Below are 27,227 nucleotides of genomic sequence, written 5' to 3' on the forward strand. Positions count from 1 at the left end.
AAGCGGAAGGCCACGCACGTATGAAGGCAGGGAATAAATAACATGGGAAATCTTGGATCTCTTCATCTCAATTTTGCTGTGAACCTGTAACTGCTCTAAAAAAATCAGCTTAAAAAATAGAGTATATTTATTCTTTTCTTGACACCTAGTCCCATGAAACATACCTAAGAGTTTCCTACAATGACTACATTTCCTACAATGACTTTTAAAAAATCAGTTTAAAACATTAACACATTAAGCATTCTAAGAGCAGAAGAACAGGGTAATAAAGCCTGAATATTGGTTTAAGCAGCTCTGCACATGATTACCACCTAGATCCCCAAATCCTTATATAGCCTAGGTAGGTCATAAAAAGATTTAAAAAATTATACTTAAATTGGTAATAATGAAGTTAATGTAAACACAGCTATTTACAAGTATATGGAACGTAACAGTGCTGAAGATTAATCAAGCTTATTTTTCCCTAGTGTGATTCCAAGAATGACAATTTTCATAATAAAGTCACAAAGATACAGCAGTGTTACCAATGTCTTGTTTGGAAAACAGTTAATAAAAGCACATGTAGGATGCTATCAGCAAGAGAACTAAATTATTCAAGACCTTCCCCTCAACAGAGAACTGGTATCATTAAAAACAGTATCAACAGGTGTCAGCCACAGACTCACCTTGACATTGGAGCCAGCATAGAGCCTCTGAGCCAGCAGTCTCCCTGCCTGGATTGCTACTGGGGTGAGCTCGAGCTTTCCCTCCAGTATATCGCCGATGGCATAGATATAAGGCACGTTGGTCTGCTCTTCATCTGTGACAGGTATTTTTCCATTCCTGAAAATTCATTCAGTTAAAATCATCAATTACGACTATTAGGTTAAGTAGAACAAAAAAATTCCCCTTTCTCCCAAAGAGCCAAAATTGTGACTCTAGCTAAGGGCAACATTCTAATGTATTACTTAAAAAATACATACGTACATAAACTAAAATAAAAATAAATAAATATTTTAAAAGCTTAGAGACAATTCTGGAATAAGAAAACGGTAAGAAACCCTGGGAGAAAACTAGAACAGAGTGGTTAAGAGTATGTGGATTCTAAACTGTAATGCCAGGTCTGTTAGTTGTCACCTCTGTGATGTTGGGAGGGCTATTTAATATCTCTGAGCTTTACTTTCCCACCTATTAATGGGGTCAATAATAATGAGAATACTGTAAGAAGAAAAGGGATCCCACCATCTACCCTAAGGGGCTGTGAGAATTAAATGAAAACAGGTACGAAATATTTAGCACAACAGGCCATGGCTCACAGTAAGTGCAGAATAAGTGTCAGCTGTTAACATTACACAAAAGCTCAGCTTTGGACCCACTGGAAACCGGCGAGTGAGTTTATTATGCTGGTGGAACACCTGGTCTGCTAAATCTTACTGGTGACCTCCCCAACAACTGTGTCTGTCCACCCTAATAAAAAAATAAATAAGACAAAAATCCTCACACTAAGATTAGGAAGTCTCTGCTCCAGAATATATGTTATTCCTAGAAGAGACAAAAAAACAAAACAAAACAAAAAACTGTGTTTTTAGTTTCCATGGCGGTTCCCAGTCACAGCACTTATTCCTACTGGGCTGTGAGAAAGGTGATGTTGGGAACATCCGGGGCGGCAAATAAGCGGATACCACGGAGTCTCGTTACCCCCTGTACTGCGACAGGCCAAAGGGTTTTAACTTTAACCCTTGAAAACAAGTCCTTCATACTTGTAGCTGTCCCTAGAAATGCAGTGACCACTTATCATCCTAAAACTTGGTAGCTCTAAACATGGCTCCAACCTGCGTATTTAGTAAAGCTCAAAGCACACACCTGCAATTAACTGTGGGGCTAGAATCCTTTGCTATACACTGTACATGAAAGAAACAAGCTGCAAGCTGCTCTATCTTCCATTCAGATTTTGAAAAGGAAAAAACAATATAAAACAGAAAATACCACTGAAAGAAGAGATCTGTAGTCTTAAAAAGGGAGATCTCCAACTATGATACAAACTAACTCTAAAAATCTGAAACTCCATTATTACTCAGTATTATTAACAACTGAAATAGTATTCAATAAGACATAATAAAATTTTTTCTTACTTTTCATTTATCGTTACCCCCACAGTTTCTAAGCCAAGTTTTCTTGTGCAAGCATCTCTTCCTATTGCCAGCAATACCTGAAAAATTAATAGATCAGTGAGTATGATATAAAAGACTTCACATAAGTTACTTAATCATTAAGCCAATCTGATTTCATTTTCCAGACCTCTAAAGAAGGTCTTCATTAAGAAAATAATGTAAGAGTTTATGTGGCACCTGGGTGGCTCAGTCAGTTAAATGTCTGACTCTTGGTTTCAGCTCAGGTCATGATCTCACAGTTTGTGGATGTGAGCCCTGAAGTGGGCTCTGCACTTTCAGGGGACAGTGCGGAGCCTGCTTGGGATTCTCTCTCTCTCTCTCTCTCTCTCTGCCCCCCCACAAACTCTCTCTCTCAAAATAAAAAGTTTAAAAAAAATAATACAAGAGTTTAAACAAATTAGAAAAAACAAAACAAAACAAAAAAAACCTCTTGAACAGAATATAGCATAAGTCCTCAACCACTGATTAAGAAAAAGAGAGTTAGCAATTCCTTCATAAATCTAGCCAAGTTTATAGGGTGCCTGGGTGGCTTAGTTGGTTGGGCATCTGACTTCACCTCAGGTCATGATCTCATGTTTTGTGAGTTTGAGCCCTGCGTCTGGGTCTGTGTTGACAGCTCGGAGCCTGGAGCCTGCTTCGGATTCTGTGTCTCCCTTTCTCTCTGCCCGCCCCTCTCCCCCACCCATGCTCTGTCTCTCTCAAAAATAAACATAAAAATAAATTTTTTTTTTAAATCTAACCAAGTTTAGAGACAAAGACAACATAGCCTATGACTGAATTAAGGTTTTTTAAAATTTAAAAAAAAATATTGCTTTTTGACAGAGAGAGAGTATTAGCAGGGGAGGGGCAGAGAGAGGAGGAAACACAGAATCCGAAGCAGGCTCCAGGCTCTGAGCTGTCAGCACAGAGCCTGACACGGGGCTCAGACCCACAGACCATGAGATCATGACCTGAGCCAAAGTCGGAAGTTCAACCAACTGAGTCACCCAGGCACTCCTTAAGTTGTTTTAAGTAGTGAGCTATGAAGACAAAATTTTGAAGGTCAGAGAAGTTCTACTTCATTTTAAAAAGGATGTCTTTTTATACCTATTTGACAAATGACATTTTTAAGTTACACTGAAGAAAATTTGAAGCCATCCTTATACCAAAACAAATTATAATATCACAAGCAATACAGATGTCCTAGAACGGAAATATAATCAGGTTTTGAAAATAGCAAATAGCCATTGCACGTACCCCGCAAATATCCAAATATCCATAGGCACATTATTTGCTTTCTAATAACGGGCTAACCTGGGTCCATGCCTTACCGTATTATACTCTCCTTCGATGGTTTCACCACTACTGGTGGACTGAGCTACCACCCTGAGTCGGCCTGGTGTCCCTGCTTCAATTTGTTCAACCTATAAAAGTAATAAAGTTTTACTCCACAATAGAGACATGTATCAACTCCCTTCTATCAGGTTAACCCAAAGTTAAAATACAAAATCTGGCATGAGAGGTCCTTTATGTCCCACCCCCTCACCTTAACATCATTAGGACAGTAAGAGAGTTTTCTATTTTATCCTCCTTTTTCTTGCTACTTAATGTTTGCTAGAGGGGCTTTCTTTCCAATAGTTCCCAAAGAGAATAAAATTCAAAGAGAAAAAATAAAGTAGGAGAGAAAAAGCCAGAGAAAGCACACTACAATCCCTAAAATCCAACTAATGACTTGCTGCTCTTCCCAGGCTCCTATCTTGTAACTCACCCGGAGCCCTTAATCCCCTGGAGAGCCCCTACTGCTCAAGTTCAGAGATTCTCTTCTGGCTACAGATGTTTAGCTTTGTCAACCAAGAACAGACACTGGAGTAGATCAAACATGATACCAGTAAACAGCTGGAAAGCCCTAAAAAGCACAGTGAGCACGGAGGTACGTTTCTAGGGACGAGGGGTGGTTGTTAAGGGCTGTAGGGAGGAACGAGCAAGACCTGGAACACGCACTTTGCCAGGTGAGACCAAGCATACTAGCCTACTCCTTGTGGATATCAACCATAACCTTCAGACTATACTACAACAAGTGAAAACCCTCATCACCTGGAGGCTTCTGCAAGTCTGTAGTTAACCTTGGTCTCTCCACGACAGCAAATCATGGGTTTCTGTAAAATATTTACTGGGAGAAACTCCTAAGGTCACCTGTAATTTCTATTCTACCTTTTAAATGCAACCATTCTGTATGGGAAAACGGTCAAGGGTCATTTTAGTTTCACCATTATTAAGTAGTAAAGAGGGGCACCCAGGTGGCTCAGTCAGTTAGGCGTCCGACTTCGGCTCAGGTCATGATCTCATGGTTTGTGGGTTCAAGCCCGCATTGGGCTCTGTGCTGACAGCTCAGAGTCTGAGGCCTGTTTCAGATTGTGTCTCCTCTCTCTGTCCCTACTCCAACTCACGTTCTGTCTCAAAAATAAACATTAAAAAAAAAAAATAAGTAGTAAAGATTTCCTTCTCAAATTCCTGCCTTCTTACATAGTTAAGCCCATCAGAACATACTGAAAATGTCTTTCCAGTTTAAGCTGTAATCTAATCTTTGGAGAAGAGCTGCATTAGTCAGATTACCTGCATCAGTTCAGATTTACCTAAAAATGACAAGGGCCTCATCTCACCTCTAATTCTTTCCAGCCTCACTCACTTTTGTGTTCCAGTAAGGCTTTTTCTATGTCTAAAACAATTTCTGCATTTACAACAATTTTATTCCCCACAATCTCCGTGCACATCACACAATGCGCTCCGTCCCTCCTCCCTGCAGAAGGGCGCTTCTACCGGGTCACTGTATAACACAGCACGTGTTCACCACGACCCATGGGGATCAGAGACACTCTGGGTACCCAAGTAAAATGTTAATGTGCACAGACACAGGTTTATTTCACTAGGGGATAGTCTACAAGATTCTCAAAAGGGCTCACAACTCTCCAAATGTTAAGACATTATAAAGGAATGGCCAATTAATCTTCAACAAAGGAGGCAAGAATATGTGATGGGAAAAAGTCTCTTCAACAAATGATGCTGGGAAAACTGGACAGCTACGTGCAAAGAAAATGAAACTGAACCACTTTCTTATACCAAACACAAAAATAAACTCAAGATGGAATAAGGATATAAATGTGAGACCTGAAACCATAAAAATCCTAGAAGACAATATAGGCAGTAATTTCTTTGGCACTGGCCATAACAATATTTTTCTAGATATGTCTTGTAAGGCAAGGGAAGCAAAAATAAAAATAAACTATTGAGACTTTATCAAAATAAAAAGGTTTTGCACAGACAGCGAAGAAAACAATCAACAAAACTAAAAGATAACCTACAGATTGGGGGAAGATATTTGCAAATGACCTATCTAATACAAGGTTAGTATCCAAAATATATAATGAATTTATTTGAAGAAAAAAAAAAAGACTGTATACAACTCAATACCAAGAAAAAAAAATCCAATTAAAAAATGGACAGAAGACATGAACAGACATTTCTCCAAAGAAGACATCTAGATGGTCAACAGACACATAGAAAGACACATGGTCAACATTACTCATCATCAGGGAAATGCAAATCAAAACCACAATCAGATAACATCTCACACCTGTCAGAATGGCTAAAATAAAAAAATACAAGAAACACCATGCGTTGGCAAGGACGCAGGGAATCAGGAACCCTCATGCACTGTTGGCAGGAATAGAAACTGGTGCAGCCATTCTGGAAGACAATACGGTGGATCCTTAAAAAATAAAAAATAGAACTACTCAAACGCCTGGGTGGCTCAGTCAGCTAAGCATTCAACTCTTTGATTTCAGCTCAGGTCATGGTCACAGGGTCGTGGGACCAAGCCTCCCCTTGGGCTCTGTGCTGAGCATGGAGCCTGCTTAAGATTCCTCCCTCTCTATGCCCCTCTCCAGTTTGCTCTCTCTCACACTCTCTTAAAAAAAAAAAAAACTAAAGAAAAAAACAGAACTACCATACAATCCGGTAATTGCACTACCAGGCATTTACCTAAAGAATACAAAATCACTAATTCAAAAGGATATATGCACCCCTATGTTTATTGCAGCATTATTTACAATAGCCAAATTATGGAAGCAACCTAAGTGTCTATCGGTAGATGAATTGATAAAGATGTGGTTTATATAAAAAATGGATTATTACTCAGCCATAAAAAAAGAATGAAATCTTGCTATTTGCAACAACAGGGATGCTAAGCGAAATAAGCCAGTCAGAGAAAGACCAATACCATGTGACTTAACTCATATACAGAATTCAAGAAACGAACAAAAGAAAAAAGATGGACGAACCAAGAAACAGACTCTTAACTAGAGAAAACAAACAGATGGAGAGGTGGATGGGGCTGGGGGGGGGGGGGGGGGGGGGGGGGGCGTGGTGAAACAGGTGATAGGGATTAAGATCACACTTCCCAGGGTACCCAAGGGGCTCAGTAGGTTAATAATCCAACTCTTGATTTCAGCTCAGGTCATGATGCCAGGGTCATGGGATCAAGCCCCGAGCTGGGTTCCACACTGAGTGTGGAGCCTGCTTAAGATTCTCTTTCTCTGCCCCTCTCCCCTGCTTGCACACATACTCTCTCTCTCTCAAAAAACAAAACAAAACAAAAACAAAAAGAGAGCACACTTCTCACGATGAGCAGTGAGTAATGCATGGAAGCGTCCACTCCCTGTACTGCTGTACAGGAACTACTCCCAGAACTACTATAACGCTGAAGGCTGCACTGCATGCTGGAATTACAAACAGATGTTAAGAGAAGAAAATGTTACTTTTCCATCAGCACAGCTTGCAGGTACAGTTGTTGTTTTCTAAGCACAGCCCGAGGGCAAATGTACCCCATGTACCTCTACTCCCTAAAAGACAACTCCAGGAGTCAAGTGCTGGTAACTTGCAGGACGTGTGCCACTTCACCCTCACAACAACACTAGACTCACTCTGTGCCAGGTACTGTCCTAATAACTTTCTCCATGTCAGCGACTGCAGTCTTCACGAGAACTCTGAGACAGGCGCTATTACCACCCTAACTTTATGGAAGAAACTGAAGCTCAGAAAGATTAAGTGATTTCCCCAAAGTCATACAGCAAGAAAATGGTATGATAGTATTCAAAGCAGGTCATTCTGGTCCCAATGCTCAAACTCTATCAACATTAAGCAACTCTTAACATGGTCACACAAAAGGCCTAAGTTAACCCACTGAGCAAATGACAGCCAAAATTCCTGAACTTTAAAACAGTCTCACCATTACCTGCACTAAAGGAAACTTATCTATTAGAGATATGAGGAGTGATTTTGTCACTTTTATATCAAAATATTTGTGATGACGTTAACTCCCAGGGTAACTCGGCATATTTTTCAACCTTTTCAAAAGAAGACTGAATAAGCAAAAAAAAAAAAAAAAGGGAGCCCATGTAACAAAATTAGATAATCGTTTTTGGAGAAGACAGAATAATACAGTGTATCTGTTGACTACACAGTACACCAAGGACAAATATCTCATGGAAAAAAAATTTAAAAATGAGCCAAGTCTTGAACTCTTATTTAAATCACTGGTGTGTACGAAGAAACAAAGGTTAACAGACCAAAGATTATAAAGCAAAGGGATGCGTGAAGGGAGACATGAAACAAAAGAGAACCAGAAGTAAGAAAGTTGAGATGATAATGAAGAAATTACTAATGTGCAGATATTTAGGTGGCAGCAGGTACAAGTTCATGTACCAGGATCACTGCTGAGGAAGTGCAGCACTCCTGATGGTTCGTATGGTAGAAGGAATGCTCCCTCCACCCACCCCAACCCCCTCTCTCTCCTGCCTTCTAAACAGGAGTATGAAACCAACAAAACTACCAGCAACTCCACTTACTTTTATTGGTACAAACTGTTTTATAAACTTGACACCATGTTCCTCCATATGTTCACCAATTTTGTTGGCCATATCCTGGTCAAATCCTCTCAGAAGGATGGATCGTACCATAACAGTGACATCTAAACCAATGCCAGCAAGAAAGCCAGCACATTCCAAGGCGACATAGGATGCTCCAACCACCAGGGTCTTACCCGGACAATAAGGTAAGGAGAAAAGATCATCACTGAAAAGAAATTAAAAAAAAAAAAAAAAAAAAAGGTGAGGGCCGGGAAGAAAGAAGTGGAGAATATTCCAATGTGAGTGATGACTGAATCAAAGTAAATATTTTTGCTTTCTCAAGAATACACTTTTAAAATTAAAAACATTCAATTGGCTACATACATAATCTATGAAGAGTGTCTACAAGGGCTTAGACCCCCTCCCTTTCTGGCCACTCAGTTGCTCTGGGAGCAGCTCAAGCTGCCCACAGCCGAACACAGCAAACCTCCTGACTCCTGACTCCTGACATTAATCCCGACTCACGGTCAAATAAAATGATCTTGAACTGTTTGCAATAATGCTCCACTAATGTGTTTAACATCATGTATTCACAAACCCAGCCCCCCACCTGTCATCCTCCCCTCACTCAGCTCTCTCCAAGGTGGAAGATCCATCTAGAACACCAATCAGCAAGAGATAACTGTTCTGTAATATGAAAACCAACTCTAAAGAGTAAAACCTGACCAAATCTTTTAGTCAAGTGAAGAATATACAAGAAGAGAGAGATCACAAAAGCATTTTTAGGAAATGAATTATTTTTTAACTATGAGAAGGGAACCCATTCAAGGCAGTGAACAGTCACCACTGAGCTGCCCCTGTATGAGGCACAAAGGAAAAAAGAATCACATTCCCTCCCCAAAAAAGAGCCCGAGAAGAAACAGTTTATAACATGAGCAGAAACTCCTAGGCAGAAAGCACCCAAGAGGCCATATTTATCAATAACTGGATGTTAACACATTTATAAGACATAATCACACATGTATAAACTTCAAATACAAGTTTCAACATAAGCACATATCTATATGTTAGCAGTAATGTTAAGTGGGGGGTAAGAAAGACCAGTGTTTACAGTTTTGAATTTTCTAAATGTTCTCTTGCATAAAATAATTTTTTCCCTTCTCTTTTTCCCAAGCCTCTGTCCCTTTGGGCAAAAATACGGCCAAAGAAAAAACACAAAAACAAAAAAACTCACAAGTTCTAGGAAATGGCCTACATGGGTTTGAAGAAAAAAAAAAACTGAAAAAGCAGAACTCAACAGGGGGTGGGTGTATCTTTTTCTCCCTCCAGCCTCTGCTCACCTGCTGATGCAGAACTCTTTGTCACCAGGGATGCCCAAATACCGTGGCCTCTCGCCAGTAGCAATGAGAAATTTCTCTGCTGTATAAATTTTTTCTTTGCCTTTGTTATTTGTTGCCTACAAAGAAACCAAGTGTCAACTTTTAATAAGCTATTATTCATTAGAATTGAAGTTATAGTTAACAAAGGCCACCCACCACATTATCCAAATTGATCCTCACAACAATTTGGTAATACATGATGCTAGTAAGCAGCAGAGCCACGACTCAAATCCAGGTGACTGGGCCCCAAATCTGGTGTTATTACACTACCACAACCACATGGAAAACGCCCATAAGAAGATGTGCCTGCAAAATCACCAAACTGGACAGTCTGGGTCACAGTGGCTTTTACTTTTATCAAGACAATCACTTTCTCTATTCCTCCCTCATCCCCCCGAAAAGTTTAAAACACAAACATTAGCTACTCAGCCTATCACACAATTACCTTAATCGTATGAGGACCTACAAACTCTCCATATGCATTCTCATAGGTGACTTTTTTCTCCCGCAGAGCAACCCGGTAGCCCCAGTTCAGGGAGCCGATGTAATTCTGTACGGCTTCCGTCATTTTATCCCAGTCATGTTTAACTGCACAAGAAAATAAGACAAGATGTTTTTAGCTTTTCAGCTGCCTGGCAAAGATCACTTCTCAGCAACTGTTCGCATGGAATACAAAGAGCAGACCTTTTCATCTAAAAAAGCAGGGTCCTTCATTTCCAACACATAAACATTCTTTTTGAGCTCAAATATTTTCTTTTTTAGAAAACTACCATACACTTAGATAATGCCAGGCTTCTTGAAAATTCCTAAAAGAACCATGCATAATAACTAAAATAACCAAAATAACCACACATAATCCTTTTCATTTCTTTAGAAATGAATGGGAATTTTACTTTGTAAATGCTGACTGCTGGGGTAATGAGGTGTGATAAAGCCTGGAGGATTCTATACCTGTAACAATCCCCAAGGGATCCTGATGTAGACCAGTGTCTAGACCAGAGGCTGGTAAACAAAGGCAAATTAAGGCTCCACAGCCAAATGCAGCCCATCACCTTTTTTATAAACCGATTTACTGAAATACACCCATGATCATTTGTTTACATATTGTCTAGGGCTTCTTTCATGCTACAATGGCAGAGCTGAGTAGTCATGACAGATCAACAGAGCCCATGAAACCTAAAATATTATCTGGCCCTTTATAAAATAAGTTTGCTGACCCTTGATATAGACAGAGAATTTTAAGAGTCTGTCTCACTGCCCCCCAAATCCCTACACCTCACCAAAGAATAGGAAGATTTTTAAATTCTTTTATAAAATGAATTGAGTCAGGCACAAAAATATTGAATTTCAATGCATAAAAATCAACCATTCATTCATAAATACCTTATGAATGATGAGGAAAAAAACAGGATGCATATAAAATTTACTCTGGTGGTAAGATGAAGACAGATTCTAGGAAAGCTGTGGTTCAGAAGGAAGGAAAAGAGAACCAACATATACTGAAAGACTGTCATGGAAACGAGGAGTCTGAAGGTTAAAGAGCCCCACCACATAGGAAGTGGTGAACCAAGTCAAGAGACACAATGGCCAGCCTCTGGAGCTGGGAATGATAGCACAAAAACTGGTTTTTTGTGCCAGGAATGGAATAGAATAGTAACTCTGCAATGATCTTGCTTTCTTTGTAATGACAATGCTATCCTAAAACTTCTCAAATACTTAATGTTTTAAAAGCGGATTTCATTCTTGAGCACAGGGAAACTCAAATGGAGAAATCTAAAATACATAAAGCAAACAGTTTACATGACTGAGCTCTAGGTTCTTTTGTTTTTGTTTTAAAGACCTAAGACTTTCTCTGTACGTTCTCAGTTCAGAGCTTCGGAAAAGGGCAGATTGCGCCAAGCCCTGGATGTGTCACTCCCCCGTCACAGGCAGATTCAGCTGCGCTGCCAGGCCCCGTCCCTTCCCTCCTTCGCCATGCCACCGTGCCGGGGGCTATCTGCAGCGTCACACAGCCTTCCCAGACAACCAGGGCACTGTTCTTGGGTCAAGGACATGAGATTAGATAGGTTTCTATTCAAAAATTCTAAAATAAGCCTTCACATTTCATCTGTGGCAACAGGGATCAGCAGCCTCTAGGGGTTTCTCATCTGAAAAATACACCTCCAAGTTTCTTTCTTGCTCTAAGATCTAATGACATAAAGTAACGTTGGTTTAAATCCACTGTATTCCTCACCACGACCATTTTCAAAGGAGGGAGGTAACTGCCTGCTGCCCCAGTGGTAGACCGGCAGGCACAGAAGGCCTCTCCCACCAAGCCCAGCTCTGGTGCTTTCTGCTAGGCCACAGCTAGCTTCAGAGGTCCCAAGGCTTCATGAGAAAAACTTAAGATAACAGAATAAACAAACCACTAGGTTTCCGTTTACAAAGAGTAAAGGGAGTTAAATACAGGACATCGTTCATACCGGACACTTCAAGACTGCTGCTAACAAATACAAGAGGAAGAAGGCACTAAAAAGAGAAGAGTATGTATTTCTATTGTTAAAGCCTAGAAAAGGGGGAAGAAATACAAAAGTAAAACTGCTAACATAGTTGAATAAATAATTTCCTTAAAGAGAGACAAAACAAACTTTGATTTGGTCCAAATTTTTTTTTAATTTTTTTTTGGTTTTATTCATTTTTGAGACAGACAGAGATAGAGCAGGAGTGGGGGAGGGGCAGAGAGAGAAAAAGACACAGAATCGGAAACAGGCTCCAGGCTCTGAGCTGTCAGCACAGAACCCAATGCAGGGCTCGAACCCACGAACCGTGAAATCATGACCTGAGTCGAAGCCGGACGCCCAACCAACTGAGCCACACGGCACTCCTGGTCCAAGTTTCAAAACTCCATAAAATTCAGGGAGCATTTACTGGTTTTTGTATAGATCGAGACTATGCTACTAGTGGCTCTTTCTTACCTCAGTGGCTACACATTTATTATGTAACTTAGAGATAAACTCAACATAAATAAGCATAGCCAGTCTTTCTTGTTACATGATAGCTACAGAGATATTCTTTTGCTGGAAACATCTGCCAATTCACCAAGTCCTATTTCACCATTCACCTGGTTACTGAATTTATTAGAATTACACTTGCTTGGTCCTGTTAACAAAAATTCACATTCAGCAGAAGTCTGTACTTAACTCTTACCTTTTTAAGACTCTAAAGACCTACCCACTATATACACTTCCCACATTTTAAAATTAAGAATTCTGTTCCAGTGACTTCACTTTCCTTAAGAGTTGACAGTTTAAAGCTTACATCAATTAGTACAACATACCAATTTGGGTACTAGACCCCTATATGACTGAATAATAATTGTCTGAGTTATACAGCCCCCCGGCGCTGTTTTTACCTAGATTTAAGGGACAGGCTGCATTCACTCTGTAGATGACAGTATATGCAAATTATAAAGCTGCGTAAATCAAAATTTGCTTGGAACGACCTTACTTGTTCCAGCAAATTCTAGACTTTTTCAGATTATAATATTCAGATTAATTTCAGATTAATGTTCTCTTTAAGAGGAAACTAACTTGGTTCAAATATACAACTTCCTTTAGTATCTATAAATATTTTCCCACAAACCATTAACCAAAGAACCAAGCGCTTGCCAGAGTCTACCCTGATTTACTGAAACTCTGAATGGAGGAGTTAAAAGCAGCAAGTCCAGAGGAAAGGACCGAAACTAATGTTTGCTGAGTGACAGTTATTTGGTCACACTACTGTATCTAATCCTCACCACAGGCAGTAGATGGCAAAGTCACAAGTTGTGCCCACATCTACCTATGACAACAACCTATGTTTAATGTGTCAGGAAGGCTAGGGTGAAGGAAAGACTACTTGTCACCACTTCGATCACATTAACCATCCTACCTCTGAGCTCCCAGGGCACTTGGTCTGTAGTATCAGCGCATCAGTGAGGAACAGAATCTGCATGCTTACAGAATCTGTACTATTCATCAGTATTTCCCCAGCACAGACTCACCTCTATTATCAGCAGAATTTCTAAAATGTCTACTAAAAGTCTAATAAATTAACTGAAGGGACATGAAAAGCAGGCTTCCGCCCCCTTGCCTGTCAAGCAACACACGTTTACGGGGAACCTGGTGCTAAACCATTCCTAAACGACCTGTTTCTGGGTCCTGGTTTGATACGCAGCTGGGCAGCTCCCTCACTGCGATCTAGTGAAAGTCAGCGCTCAACACAAGGGTTTGTGGGAAAAAAAAAAAAGTAAAATAAAAATAAATTAAAAAAGAAAAACAGAAGTAGGCTTCGAGGAAGGGAAAAAGTGCATTAATGGCACAGTGTGGAGACATTCAGACATGAGAGTAAATAATAACTTGGGAGAGGGAGTAGAGGTGGGAATAGAGGTGGGCTAGGGCTAGATCATGTTCATATTCCATAGGTCAAGAGTCAGCTCAACTACCCTTTCTGTTGGCAAGAGACAAGAACGTGAGTGATGGCTGCTCTGTACCAGCCTCAGGCCCCAAGGTCATGAACAGAGAATAGCCTCGTAAGGATCTGGGGAAAGAGATATGGCCCCAACATAAGAAAACTTTTAAAGTAACTGATTTTCTAAGATTTTAGACTTGAAAAAGAAGTGCTGTTGATTTTAAACAGGAAGGAAATGCATCAAACAAAGGAAGCGTGATTAATTTGAGTAGGAGCAAAATTATTCAAAGCATGCATTTATGCCTTATTTAAAATATTCAGTGAACTGTTAATTAAAACTCAGAAAAAGCTATAAAATAATTTACCCTAGCAAATGTCCCATACCCTGTAGATCTCAAAACTAGTATCAGACAAGGTTAGAGTTTCCCTCTTCAAGGACATGGTGACCTATGTCATTTAACTATGAAGCTGTGCCAACCTCATTTTATTCTTCTACCAGGCAATACAACTTACTTTCTCAAGGCAACAAATTCCTCAACTTTTTAGGGTTGCCAGTGTACTCTGCATGTTTTATCCAAAGACTAACCCTCCCTTTCTCAACAAATAAAGAGTCTCTTCGCTCCAAAACTATCAGCTCATACACGGATTTCTCTGGAGAGAGAAAAACGAAAAAGATTCAAAGGAAAGCAAATAAATTTGCACTCCCTTATGAAACTCTACATAACTGTAAGAATTTACTTGAGGGGCACCTGGCTGGCTCAGTTGATAGAGCAAACGACTCTTGATCTCAGGGTCATAAGTTCAAGCTCCATGCTGGGCATAGGAGATTACTTTAATATATAGGAAAAATAAAAAATAATTTATCTGAAAAAATTCTGGTTTTTTATTACAGAAAGACACTCCCAGTGCAGTATCCATTTGGTGCAACTATGTGACACAAGGTAATTGCGGTAATTTTATACATAAAAACTGTAAGCAATAAAAACGTCCAGGTTATTCTCTAGCCTTATAAAACTGGATGTTGCATCTAAGACCACAGCTCACACCCCTCAAAACCACGTGCAGCTTCTCCCGCCATACCCGTCTCCTCGATCTTCCAACCATAGTTTCGAGAGTCTTGCACGGCTTGTCCTAACAAAGCTGCCTGGTGCATCAGTTTTTTAGGTATGCAGCCCACGTTCACACATGTTCCTCCGAGACCTGCAACAACAGTGAGAATCAGTTCACACCCTGCTTCACGATTCCTGACAGAAAAAGGTCCAGAATCATCATACCACACTACGAAAGATCATCATTTATTTGCCTAACGTAGCCCAATACTGTTTATGCAAGTTCATTCCTAAGCCTCATGGCATTTCTAAGCTCAGAGAGCCTTATGTGTCAAACACAGTGACATCACCCTGAAACAAAAGGAAAAATGAGATTTCCACAATTTCCAAACACTTCAAAAGTTCAAAATTAACTGACTGCTAATAAAGATGCCAGCAATTGAAATTTTACTTTGCATGCAATCTTATACTTGCCACCAAATCTTTGAACATAACTAAGTGGGAAGGGGACGGTTAAGCTGGCCACAGGTGGACTGCGGTGGGTCTGGAATCACATATGATTCTGGTGTACGTGAGCATTTTTCTTAAGATGGTGGTCTATAGCTTTCATGGAGTCTCACAAAAGGATTCATGACCAAAATAAAACAAAAGGTTTAGCATCTCTAAGATTAAACAGCATGGCGCTAGACTGTCTCCATTAGAACGAAATACAGGCAGGCAGGGAGGCAGACAAAACGGCCAGAGACTGCAAGATGGCAGTAGCCGTCACAGCTCAGGACACAGAAGCCTTCTGAGGAGAATGCCTCCAGACTGCCACTATGGAATGCAACTTCCCCAAGCCAGAGGGGCTATGCCCAGCGTGAGAATAGAGCCTGGGGCACCTGGGTGGCTCAACAAGTTAAGCATCTTACTTCCACTCAGGTCAGGATCTCAAGGTTCAAGGCCTGCATCGGGCTCTGTGCTGACAATGGGAAGCCTGCTTGGGATTGTCTCTTTCTCTGTCTCTATCCCTTCCCCACTTGCTCTCTCTTTTTCTCTGTCTCAAAATAAATGAACTTAAAGAATAAATGGGGCACCTGAGTGGCTCAGTTGGTTAAGAGTCCGACCTCAGCTCAGGTCATGATCTCACAGTTCATGGGTTTGAGCCCTGAGTCAGGCTCTGAGCTGATAGCCTGGAGCCTGCTTCAAATTGTGTCTCCCTCTCTCTCTGCCCCTCCGCAACTTGCACTCTCTTTCTGTCTCTCAAAAATGAATAAACGTTAAAAAACAAAAAAAAAGAAAAAAAGAATAGTGTCTGACACAACACTGACACCTAATAAATATTTGCTGAAGGGATGAATTAGAAACTGAGACACTCTTATCCAAGAGTTTCTGCTTCTTACCTCCTAATTAGAGCAGCTAAGTCATCTTGGTAAGATCTATGTACCCCATCAATCAGCTTCTCAAAGGCTTCCTACTGTGCTTCGATTAGGTCCAATTCCTCATCTTGGCCTATTAGGACCCGTACAGCCTGACCCCTGCCTTTCTCTCCAATCTTACCCCCAGCTCCTATCAGCCATGCTACCATCATGAAGGACTCCTCCCTGCCTCAAGGCCTTTGTATGTTCTATCCTGTGAGAGAAATGTCCCCTGGAAGGTTCTTCCTCAGCTTCTGGCATAACTTGTTCATTCTTATTCTTTCAGCCTTATCTAAAGGCCACCTCTTCAGAGGCCTTCCTTGATAATCTTCTCAAAGTTAAACTCGTTCCTCTACCCAGTTCCTCTCTATCCTACCATACAATTTCTTTAGTACCACTTATGATTTGTAAAGTTCTTGCTTATCTTTTGTCTCCTCACTAGTATATATATTAATATATATTAAGCTCCTAAGTTTACAAAGTTACTCAAATCTTCAGCTTTAAATCCTCGTAACAGCTGTGAATAAGCTTCTGCATTACCTTGACTCTGCCCAAAAACTCTCAATTTTTAACATTTAACTGGCATCCACTTTAACTTAGCACAAGTGAAAGACGTATATGTGTTTTTGTTTTTTAATTTAACTTTTAAATTTTTAATTGTGTTTTAGGAGCCATTTAAACACGTGTCAGGGAGAAACTTTCTCCTACAAATTCACTTCCAAAATACTTTAAAGCTTACCCCATCTAGTTCCATGGGGGGTTGGAGTGACAAAATCCAGGACCAATATCTTCTTGTTGTATTTGGCTGCCTCCTAGAAAATGAAAGTATTAAAATGAACTGGAAACTATTAAAATGAACTGGAAAGACTAGAAATGAGCTGTTATAAATCCAAGCTATTCTTATTAAGCGATAGTGCCCACAACATAACCAGTTATTACTGCCTGGAATTGCACATACTGTACCAAGATGATTAATGAGCCTCCAAGATAAAAATTAAGCACTACTGAGAGAGTCATAAGGGTAGTTTGAGAGAACATACAGAGTACAGCCATAAAATCGTCATCCGGACACACTAGAATCCTTACCTAACTCCACACAAACTGTAGCATATTAAGCAATAATGCGAAGAGTCTGTGGTCTTTTCTAAGCAGGCAGGTGAATAGCCAGTAAAAAAGATTTATGACAGTCTACAACCCTTGATTCCATCTGCATCCTCTAAGCGTTTTTTAAAGTATTTTAAGTTTTATCTAATTCGGTATCTAGGCAGAATATTGGAAAAGTTTTTCTTCTACAATTGTCAGATTTCCTAAAATTTCATGTGAAGAGCCAGTAAGAAAGTTGATGGTATCTAGACGCTTTCCAAGTCGATTTTAGGGAAGTGATGACAACAGTCAGAAATTCATTTTGCAGAGTATCCTTTATCTTTCTCACAGAGTAAGTTTTGTGTACTGCCAACTAGAACCTCCAAAGGTTATCTGAAAGGATCGAGTCCGTGTGTCCTTTAAAACCAAGAGAACTAGGGGTGCCTGGGTGGCTCAGTTTGGTAAGCGTCTAATTGCAGTTCAGGGTTTAAGCCCCATGGTGGGCTCTGTGCTGACAGCTCAGGCTGGGAGCCTGCTTTGGACTCTGCGTGTCCCTCTCTCTCTGCTCCTCTTCCACTCATGCTCTATTGCTCTCTCTCTCTCTCAAAAATGAACATTAAAAAATTTTTTTTAATTAAAAAAAAAATAAAAGCTCCAGAACTAGAGTAAAATACATCCAGTATTATTCCCAAATCATTTACAGCAAAGTATGGCTGGAGGCCAGATACTGGCCTGCTCCTGACCTGGGCAGCTTCATTGAAATCTACCCTTACTGACCCACAGGCTATACCTTGTAAAACCATCTCTCTTTTATTTAAAAAAAAATTTTAATTAAAAAAGATTTTTTTTAATGTTTATTTCTTTTTGAGAGAGCAGAGACAGAGACAGAAACAGAGTCAGAGAGGGAATGGGGGAGGCACAGAGAGAAAGAAAGACACAGAATCCAAAGGAGGCTCTAGGCTCTGAGCTGTCAGCACACAGCCCAATGAGGGACTCGAACTCACAAACTGTGAGGTCATGAGCTGACCTGAAGTCAGACTTTTAACCGGCTGAGCCACCCAGGCGCCCCACCATCTCATCTTTTAAAAAGTACTGGTTGGGGGGCGCCTGAGTGGCTCAGTCAGTTGAGCATCTAACTCTTGATTTCAGCTCAGGTCATGATCTTCTCAGCTTATGGGATGGAGCCCCACATCAGGCTCTGCGCCGACAGTCTAGAACCTGCTTGGGATTCCCTTTCTCTCTCTCTCTCTCTCTCTCTCTCTGCAGCCCCCCACCCACCTACACACATACATGCACACGTTCTCTCTCACTCTCTCTCAAAATGAATAAATTAAAAAAAATAAAAGTACCTTTTGGGGAAGGATGACAGGCCCAAGGGCCCTTGGCCCCTCACACATGGAAAATGTATCTCAATTTAGGGCCAGGAGTCTCATTTCTTAACTGCCCTTATTTATACATCCTCTATCCCATTACCCCCAGACCAGAGTTAGCAGGTATTCTCTTACTTCATTTCTTATATAAAGGAGGCAAACATTTTCAAGTTTTTTAAGTGTATTTATTTTTGTGAGAGAGAGAGAGACAGAGACAGAGTGTGAGTGGGGAAGGAGCAGAGAGAGAGGGAGACAGAATCTGAAGCAGGCTCCAGGCTCTGCTGACAACATAGAGCTTGATGTGGGGCTTGATCTCACAGACCTCAAGATGAGACGCTTAACTGACTGAGCCACCCAGGCACCCCAGGAGGCAAGCATTTTTAATGATTAAGTTTAAGAAATCCAATTGCTCTCCATTTTCCTACTGGGGAGGAAGGCTTGTGAACAGGGAAACTATCGAAGTAAAAAAACCTCATAACATTTATAAAGAATAAGAAATATACTTATTTAATTTCAGGTCATTTCTATACCATACCTTTATTATCTTTGAAAAATCAGCCAAACTCAAAATGAATAGAAAGTGTGTCCCAAAATATTGGGCACAGTACTGTCATGTATAAGTGCTTTCATAAAGAAGATACAGTTCAACCTGGAAAAATGATTTCTAAAACAGTCCCTTTATAAACACCTCCTGCCCGAGTTAACGTGCAGAACATCACAGAAGCAACGTGAGCTTCTGAACATCCAAGCTAATTCCAGTGAGAGTCGCAGAAGTCTACCAGGAATGTGACGTCTACCCACCACCCAGACACCACCCTACGAGCCTTGCCTTAGCTGCTGCCAGTCCCCCGGAGCCGCCTCCGATGATGATGAGGTCATAGTCATAGGACTCAGGAAGATCCTCCGAGCCATTCATTTTTAGTAGCTTTTGAAGTCTGCCCTCCTGATAAGCCTAAAGAAAAGGAAGAGGAAATAATTTAACTTAAAAGCAGCAATGTCCGAAAAGTTTTGTGAGAAAACCTTTCTCTGAAAAAAAGCAAAGGAAAACTTCTGTTTAACTTATGTTACAGCACACAAGAATAAAATGTTTATCCCTCTTTTCAAGTGGTGATCGATGATTTGCGTATCGTTAGAGCTGTCCTAATTCCTTTTCGCATCACAGAGCTAAGCGTGAAGTGCTCATATAGTACATCTACATGTTAGATACTGACATTCCAACAAAATCAACTTAGTCCTAAATTAAGTAGATCATCAGTCCTTTCCTAGAATTATTATACTAGCTTTTAAATTTGGTTTTTAGGGGCACCTGGATGGCTCAGTCAGTTAACCAGTCAACTTCAGCTCGGGTCATGATCTCGCGGTCTATGAGTTCGAGCCCCATGTCAGGCTCTGTGCTGACAGGTGGAGCCTGCTTCAGATTCTGTGTTTCCCTCTCTCTGTGCTGCGCCCCCGCTCAAGCTCTGTCTCTGTCTGAAAAATAAACATTAAGGGGTGCCTGAGTGGCTTAGTCAGTTGAGCGTCTGACTTTCGCTTGGGTCATGATCTCGCGGTTCGTGGGTTCGGGCCCCACGTCGGGCTCTGTGCTGACTGCCAGCTCAGAGCCTGGAGCCTGTTTCGGAGTCTGTATCTCCCTCTCTCTCTGACCCTCCCCTGTTCACGCTGTCTCTCTCTCTCTCTCCTAGAAATAAATAAAAATATTTTAAAAAAAATAAAAATAAACATTAAAAATTTTTTAAAAAATAAATAAATTTGGTTTTTAAAATACTTGTATGTTTTTAATAAAACTATCAATAACCATTTGGCAGTCATCTTTATTTTCTAGTCAAAGGTACAGTAAAAAGAGGGCTAAGTTCTCAGATTACGATAGGGGCCTGGTAGGAGCGCCTGGATGGCTCCGTTGGTTGAGGGTCCGGCTTTGGATCAGGTCGTAATCTCACAGTTCTGGAGTTTGACCCCCACATTGGGCTCACTGCTGTCAGCCTGTCAGCGCAGAGCCTGCTTCAGATGCTCTATTCCCCTCCTCTGCCCCTCCCCAACTTGCGCTCCCCCAAAAAATAAATATTTAAAAAAGTATATATATAGGAGCCTGGTAAATAGCAACTAAAACAGATTAGCCAAGTACTTAAGCCTTTTCTACACTGCTCAGGTAAAAATCAGAACAAAATCATTAACTGACATTTACCTACATGGAAAGTTAAATATAAAAGTCCCTGCTTTTCCAAGGCATTTTTTTTATTTGTTTTATGTTTATTTATTTTTGAGGGAGAGAGCATGTGTGAGGTGGGGGTAGGGGTAGACAGAGAAGGAGACACAGCATCTGAAGCAGGCTCCAAGCTCTGAGCTGTCAGCACAGAGCCTGACACGCGGCGTGAACTCACGAGCCATGAGATCATGACCTGAGTCAGTTGAACGCTTAATTGACTGAACCACCCAGGCGCCCTCCAAGACATTTTATATAAGCAAAGAAATAAAAAGTGGGGGAGGGTGTGGGAGGCTAAATAAATAAGCATGAGTCTGTAAAGCTTACTTCTTTTTTTGCTAAGAACACATTTTTTTAAATGTATTTTTTTAGTTTAAGTAATCTCTCCACCCAACATGGGGCTCTAACTCACAACCCTGAGATCAAGAGCCACATGCTTCACCCACCGAGCCAGCCAGGCACCCCTAAAGCTTACTGCTTTAATCTACCTACAAACGAGGTCTCCTATGTTAGTTTCCATGTACTTGGCACATAACAGGCTTTATAATATAAATATTATAGACTGTTAATTTTAAAAACCATTTCATTCCACTAGGTTTTATACACATTAGTTATGTTTCACATTAGCTTGGAACACTGTTTTGGTGAATTTTTTTTAAGGAGGCGTCACTCCCAGAGCAGGGCTTGAACTCATGACCCTGAGATCCAGTCCTGAGCTAACAACAAGAGTCAGATGCCTAACCGACAGTGCCAACCAGGTACCTCCTGTTTCGGTGGTAGTTTTAGTATCACCTTTTATTAAAACAAAAATGTGTGCTAAATGTTATACCAGCACTGAAAAAGTGTTTTTAAAAGTCAAGTTTTAATCTTAATAACCAATGGAAGTCCCCACACTTACCGGGCCAGATTCCACATTTTTCTCCTGCCTACCAGCAGCTGCGGGGGGCGAAGGATGGAGCTTAGGGTGGGTGCAGCAGGATGCGGGGGACGCGGGAGGGGGCGCAGCAGAGGAAGGGGCAGGAAGGGGCGCGGCACCGTGGCTGCCCCCTGGCAGCGTGGCAGGTAGCCCTGCCGGCTCAGGGACGTAAGGGACTGCACATGGACACCAGCAACCACAGGGGCAAGACGGCATCAACCTGACTGTCTGTACAAAAGGCCTGAGGTGAGAGGCCGGTACACACAGCCAGTATTCACCGACTGGCATGGCGGCAGGGGCTCCTCCTTCAACACAAGGCACTGTGGGGGGAAAAGAAGTTGGTAACGATAGACACTCAGACCACAGGATCAACGCAAGCTTCGGGCAACGAGCATTCCTCTCTAGCTGGTCTCCAGGAGCAAAGGCGGACTCACTGGCTTAAAAGAACTGATGAATAGGGGTGTCTAGGTGGCTCAGTCGGTTGAGCGCCCGACTTTGGCTCAGGTCATGATCTCACGGTTCGTGGGTTCGAGCCCCATGTCGGGCTCTGTGCTGACAGCTTAGAGCCTGGAGCCTGTTTCGGATTCTGTGTCCCTCTCTCGCTCTGCTCCTTCCCTGCTCATTCTCTGTCTCTCTCACTCTCTCAAGGATAAATAAACATTAAAAATTAAAAAAAAAAAAAGAATTAATGAATAAATGCAGCTAGATTTCCTTTTGGAAAAATAACCTATTACCATTTTTCATCTCACCCTCAATTTTATCTGCAAGTACCTGACACAGACAGTGCCAGAAGGCCGGCACTGGCTGTCTAAATGAAAACTATCCATTTCATAACCACCCTCAGCAACATTATCCACCAGAACAAAGGAAAGAAAATGCACTGTCATGCTGAAAAGCCACCAATGTATAATCTGTTCTGTCCTGAAATTCCGGACCATATCTGATTCTTATTCGAGCTTAAAGTCAAACTGTATCAACCAGAGTACAGATTTTACTAAGAAAACTAAGTGAGCCTGAACACTTTTGACTCTAGAAGCACAACAGTAAGACACAGGCAACTAAAGCAGTCCGCCGACCCCAAAACTAAACATGGTGTTTTAAAATTTTAATCCAACTTAAAACTGAAATTGCTCTCCTTAAGGTCCAAGTGGTTTGCCACCTAAAATATAAACAAGATAGACAGCAGAATACAGCTCCCCCAGTGTCAAAGAGGAGCACATAGACAGCTAAGAGAGAAGAGAAAAATGCCCCCCTACATCCTCCTCCAATGATTGTCAGAAATGGTGGCCACGGACTCTAGTGCCTGATAAAGAACAAGAATTCTCAAACTTTTTAGTCTCTAATTTAGTCTCTAAATTTCTAAAATTTACAACTTTTTAGTTGTAAGCCTTCACAACCTTAAATTTTTTAGGACCCCAAAGACCTGTGGTTAATGTGAGGTGTATTTATCAATTTTAGTGTATTAGAAACTAAAACTAAGAAATTTTAATATTAAAATATCTTAATTAAATACGTTAAGCATTACTGTTAAACATACTTGTTAAAAATAATTTTTTTAATTAGTGACAGTACAAGTCTCCTTAATGTCGGTCTTAATAAAAGACAGCTCATATCTTTTTTTTTCCTGCATTCAGTCTGTTACGACATCATCTGTCTGGAAAACTCCAAGGTATACTTGTGAAGGAATTAGAGGAGACTTCATGGCCTTCCTGTTAGGGCTGCGGAAAGTGCCCAGAAGACCTCACTTTGAGAACCACTGCTAGAGGACAAGAGTGTAACTACACAGCACCTCACACCTATCGCCTAGTGGGTGTTTGCCAGACTTACTTGCTGGATGTTCTTCTGCTTCTTGGGAAGAAGGCCTATTCCCACTCCTACCCCTAGTGAAACACTGCTCCAGACTCACCTCTGAAAAGGCACAACATAGTAAACAATTCAAGTGTTCCAGATTTCTTCAGAATTAGAAGAATTTTTATGTTCCTCCCCACCAAACATGATTCATATCCACTGAGCACAGACATGTACTGGTTTTTCTTATTTTACATCAGCTCTGGTGTTGAACTGACTTGGGTTAAAACGCTTGCTCTACCACTCTCTAAGCTAGGTGACTTGGGCTGATCACCTCATCCTCAGGGAGTCTGTTCTTTCATTTTGTAAAATGAAGCTAACATACCCTTGTACTGCACCAAACGGCAGGGCTTAAGTGAAATAATGCATTTTGGCACGGTGGCTGGTAGGAAAAATCTCTTTAGGTTACTAGTGCCCCCCTTCCCAGAGAAGGAAACCTGTGTGGTCAGAAAGCTCCTGGACTGTTTAACAGATGTTCCCTGCGCTTCCCTGTGCCACATCTCACCTGAACTGCCCTCTTCCCATCAAATCCTGACACAGCACATAAGCAGGAAGTAAACACCAATGTTATATTATTTTTATTCAATGCACACAAACACATGACCCGTTAAAGCATTCCTTCAGGGGTCGGGGAGGTGGGTTCTTTTACCAGCATTCTATGACTCCAATATACTATCCATTTCTTCCAGTAAGGTCTTCCTAAAGTTCCCAAACAACATTCTCCTGTTGTTTCTTGTAACTCCATTGAACACACACCGTACCCTAGGGAGGCAGAGGGAGATTTCACTACCGTAGTAAATGTGAAGACAAACTTAAGAAGTTGCACTGGCATCTTTGAAAATGGAGGAAGACACTGTAAATCCAGGAATACAGGTGGCCTCTGAAATGGACAAGAAAACAGATACTCCCCTCGGAGCCTCGGCAGAACCAGCCCTGCTGACACCTTGCTTTTAGCCCAGAGAAACGGATACGAGACTTTCAACCTCTAGAACCGTAAGGTAACAAGTTTTCCGTTGTTTTAAGCCACTAAAAGTTGGGTAATTTGTTACAGCAGCAATTGGACACTAATACACCCACTAAAATATAAATTCCCTAAGAAGATGGTCGATTTCCTGTCTACCACTTTTCCCCCAGTGCCCAGACCAGTCTCTGGTACAGTGAACACTCAAACGATTGCTAAGTAACAAGTACTAATTCCAATCACTTGATAACGGATTCCCCAAGACAAAGGCAGAAGCATGAGGAAGACTTAAAGTGAATGAACCATGACAGAGACGTCACCCCTAAAGGAGGAGACAGCACAGAATTTCTGACCCTGAGAGTGAGGCCCTAATATGAGGGCTCATCCCTGAGCCAGACACTGTGCTAGAAGCTTTGTATATATTATCCCATCTAATCTGCACAATATCCTTCCAATATGCTCATCTCATAAACAACTAGAAGCCCTTAGAGATGAAGAAACTTGCCTGATGAATTAAGAATTGAACCCGGGAGTAACTGGTTACAAACCTCTTGCTTTTCTTACTAACCCATACCCAGGAACTCACATTTCAAAGTACAGCCAACCCTCCAGCAACACGGGTTTGAAATGCAGTCCACTAATACACAGCTTTTTCAAAAACCACAGAATTATAAATGTATTTCTCTTCCTCTCAGTATTATGATCTTCCTATTTTCTCTAGCTTCCTTTATTGTAGACTATACAACACATATACAAAATAGGTTTTAATTGACTGTTTACGTTAACGGTAAGACTTCTGGTCAACAGCAGGCTATTAGTTAAGTTGTGGGGGAGTCAAAAGTTATACTTGAATTTTTGACTGTGCAGGGGGGATGGTGTCACTAACCTCCTCATTGTTTAAGAGTCAACTGTACTTGTCACATACATTTTCTAATTTTATCTTTATTGTAAACTTAAGAGATAGGTGTTATTCCCATTTAGCAAATCAAAAACCTAGTTTACAGGTTCACTAATTTCCCCAAAGTCTCTAACTAGAATGTTAAGTCAGGATTTGATTCCAGGTGCTTTGATCAGAAAGAGATTCTGTTACACAATAAAGTTCTAGTTAAAAATTCTTTCTGTAATATTCTCCTAAATTTCAGTTGATTTTATTGAATCTGTGAAATTTAAGCCCCTGTAATTATATTCCTGGGAAACCAGCAGATCTGCAGTTTGCCTCATACCTAATCTCTGTAATTATCTATTGGTCAATTCTTTTTTCCTTCAAGGTAAGCTGTCACTTTAATTTCAAAGTGATGTAGCAGCTAAGGTGGTCACAGTAAACACAGAAACAAGTGGTCATGATTTAGATTTTAAAAGCTGTTAACTTTAGAGAAGGTCCCAAAAATTACTTTCCCCTCAAATCCATACATTCTCTATTAATGCTTTTAGTCAAGTCCCCAATACTCTGTAAAGACACTGAGCAATTAGCAAAGCAATCGAGTGAGGAGTAAAAAAATGAGGCAGAATTCTCTTGCTACTCAAAAATTCTTTTCCTCTAATGGCAAATCTCTGGAAAACCCAAGGAACTTTGTTGCCACAGACAGGCTAAAATGAGGATCAGTGAAACCAAATGAAACTTCCATGACTTAACAGTCATCAAATCAAAGGGTGGCAGACACCAGGAAGGTTAGCATTTCTTCATGAAAAAGGGGAAAGAGGGGTGCCTGGGAGGCTCAGTCAGTTAAGCATCTGATTTGATTTGGGCTCAGGTCCTTATGTTTGAGCTCTGCATTGGGACTCACAGTGTGGAGCCTGCCTGAGATTCTTGCTCTCTTTCTCTCTCTCTCTCTCTGCCCCTCCCCTGCATCCCCATGCTCCCTCTCTCTCAAAATAAATAAAAGAAGAAAGAAGAAAGAAGAAAGAAGAAAGAAGAAAGAAGAAAGAAGAAGAAGAAAGAAGAAAGAAGAAGAAGAAGAAGAAGAAGAAGAAGAAGAAGAAGAAGACGACGACGACGACGACGACGACGACGAGGAGGAGGAGGAGGAGGAGGAGGAGGAGGAGGAGGAGGAGGAGGAATGGCTACTTTTTTTTTTTAATTTTTTAATGTTTATATGTTTTTAAGAGAGAGAAAAGGAGGGAAGGAGAGAGAGAGGGAGGGAGAGAGCACACAAGTGAGCACACAGCAGAGGAGACACAGAATCCAAAGCAGACTCCAGGCTCTGAACTCTCAGCATAGAGCCCAATGCGGGGCTCAAACTCACAAACTGTGAGATCATGACCTGAGCCGAAGTCGGACTGTTTAACCAACTGAGCCACCCAGGTCCCCCAGGAATGGCTACTTTAGAAAACAGCTGAACGAGCTTCATGAGAATTTTCTATTTTGGCTAAAAACCTCAACTATTACTAAAGAATCTGCCCCCAAAACACATTAGGATCACTCCTGTCCATCTTGATGTCATTTATTCAGTCTTTGGACTTTCTTTCCCTGTACCACACAAGACTTAGTAGGAAAGTTTATGGTTACTTCTGTGCAAGACAGATACTTATCCACTTGCCAAATAATGCCTAATGGCAAAATCCAC

At 41.0% G+C, this 27,227-nt stretch overlaps 1 protein-coding gene across 4 annotated transcripts in view; it reads right to left on the minus strand.

The window, feature by feature from the left end:
* TXNRD1 (thioredoxin reductase 1) overlaps positions 1-27,227 on the minus strand; it is a 127,230-nt gene that overhangs the window by 84,470 nt on the left and 15,533 nt on the right. For all 4 annotated transcript variants that reach the window (XM_039252874.1, XM_039252875.1, XM_039252872.1 and 1 more), the window contains exons 3-11: positions 19,568-19,690; positions 17,025-17,097; positions 14,920-15,039; positions 9,857-9,999; positions 9,373-9,488; positions 8,033-8,258; positions 3,461-3,553; positions 2,112-2,188; positions 666-822 (exon numbers count right to left, since the gene is read on the minus strand). In XM_039252874.1, coding sequence (XP_039108805.1) covers positions 666-822; positions 2,112-2,188; positions 3,461-3,553; positions 8,033-8,258; positions 9,373-9,488; positions 9,857-9,999; positions 14,920-15,039; positions 17,025-17,097; positions 19,568-19,654 — 1,092 coding nt within the window. In that variant the 5' untranslated portion in view covers positions 19,655-19,690. The remainder of the gene's footprint in view (positions 1-665; positions 823-2,111; positions 2,189-3,460; positions 3,554-8,032; positions 8,259-9,372; positions 9,489-9,856; positions 10,000-14,919; positions 15,040-17,024; positions 17,098-19,567; positions 19,691-27,227) is intronic.

Source organism: Hyaena hyaena, unplaced genomic scaffold (genome assembly GCF_003009895.1).
Source record: "Hyaena hyaena isolate Hyena2069 unplaced genomic scaffold, ASM300989v1 scaffold_432, whole genome shotgun sequence".
Lineage (NCBI taxonomy): Eukaryota > Metazoa > Chordata > Mammalia > Carnivora > Hyaenidae > Hyaena > Hyaena hyaena.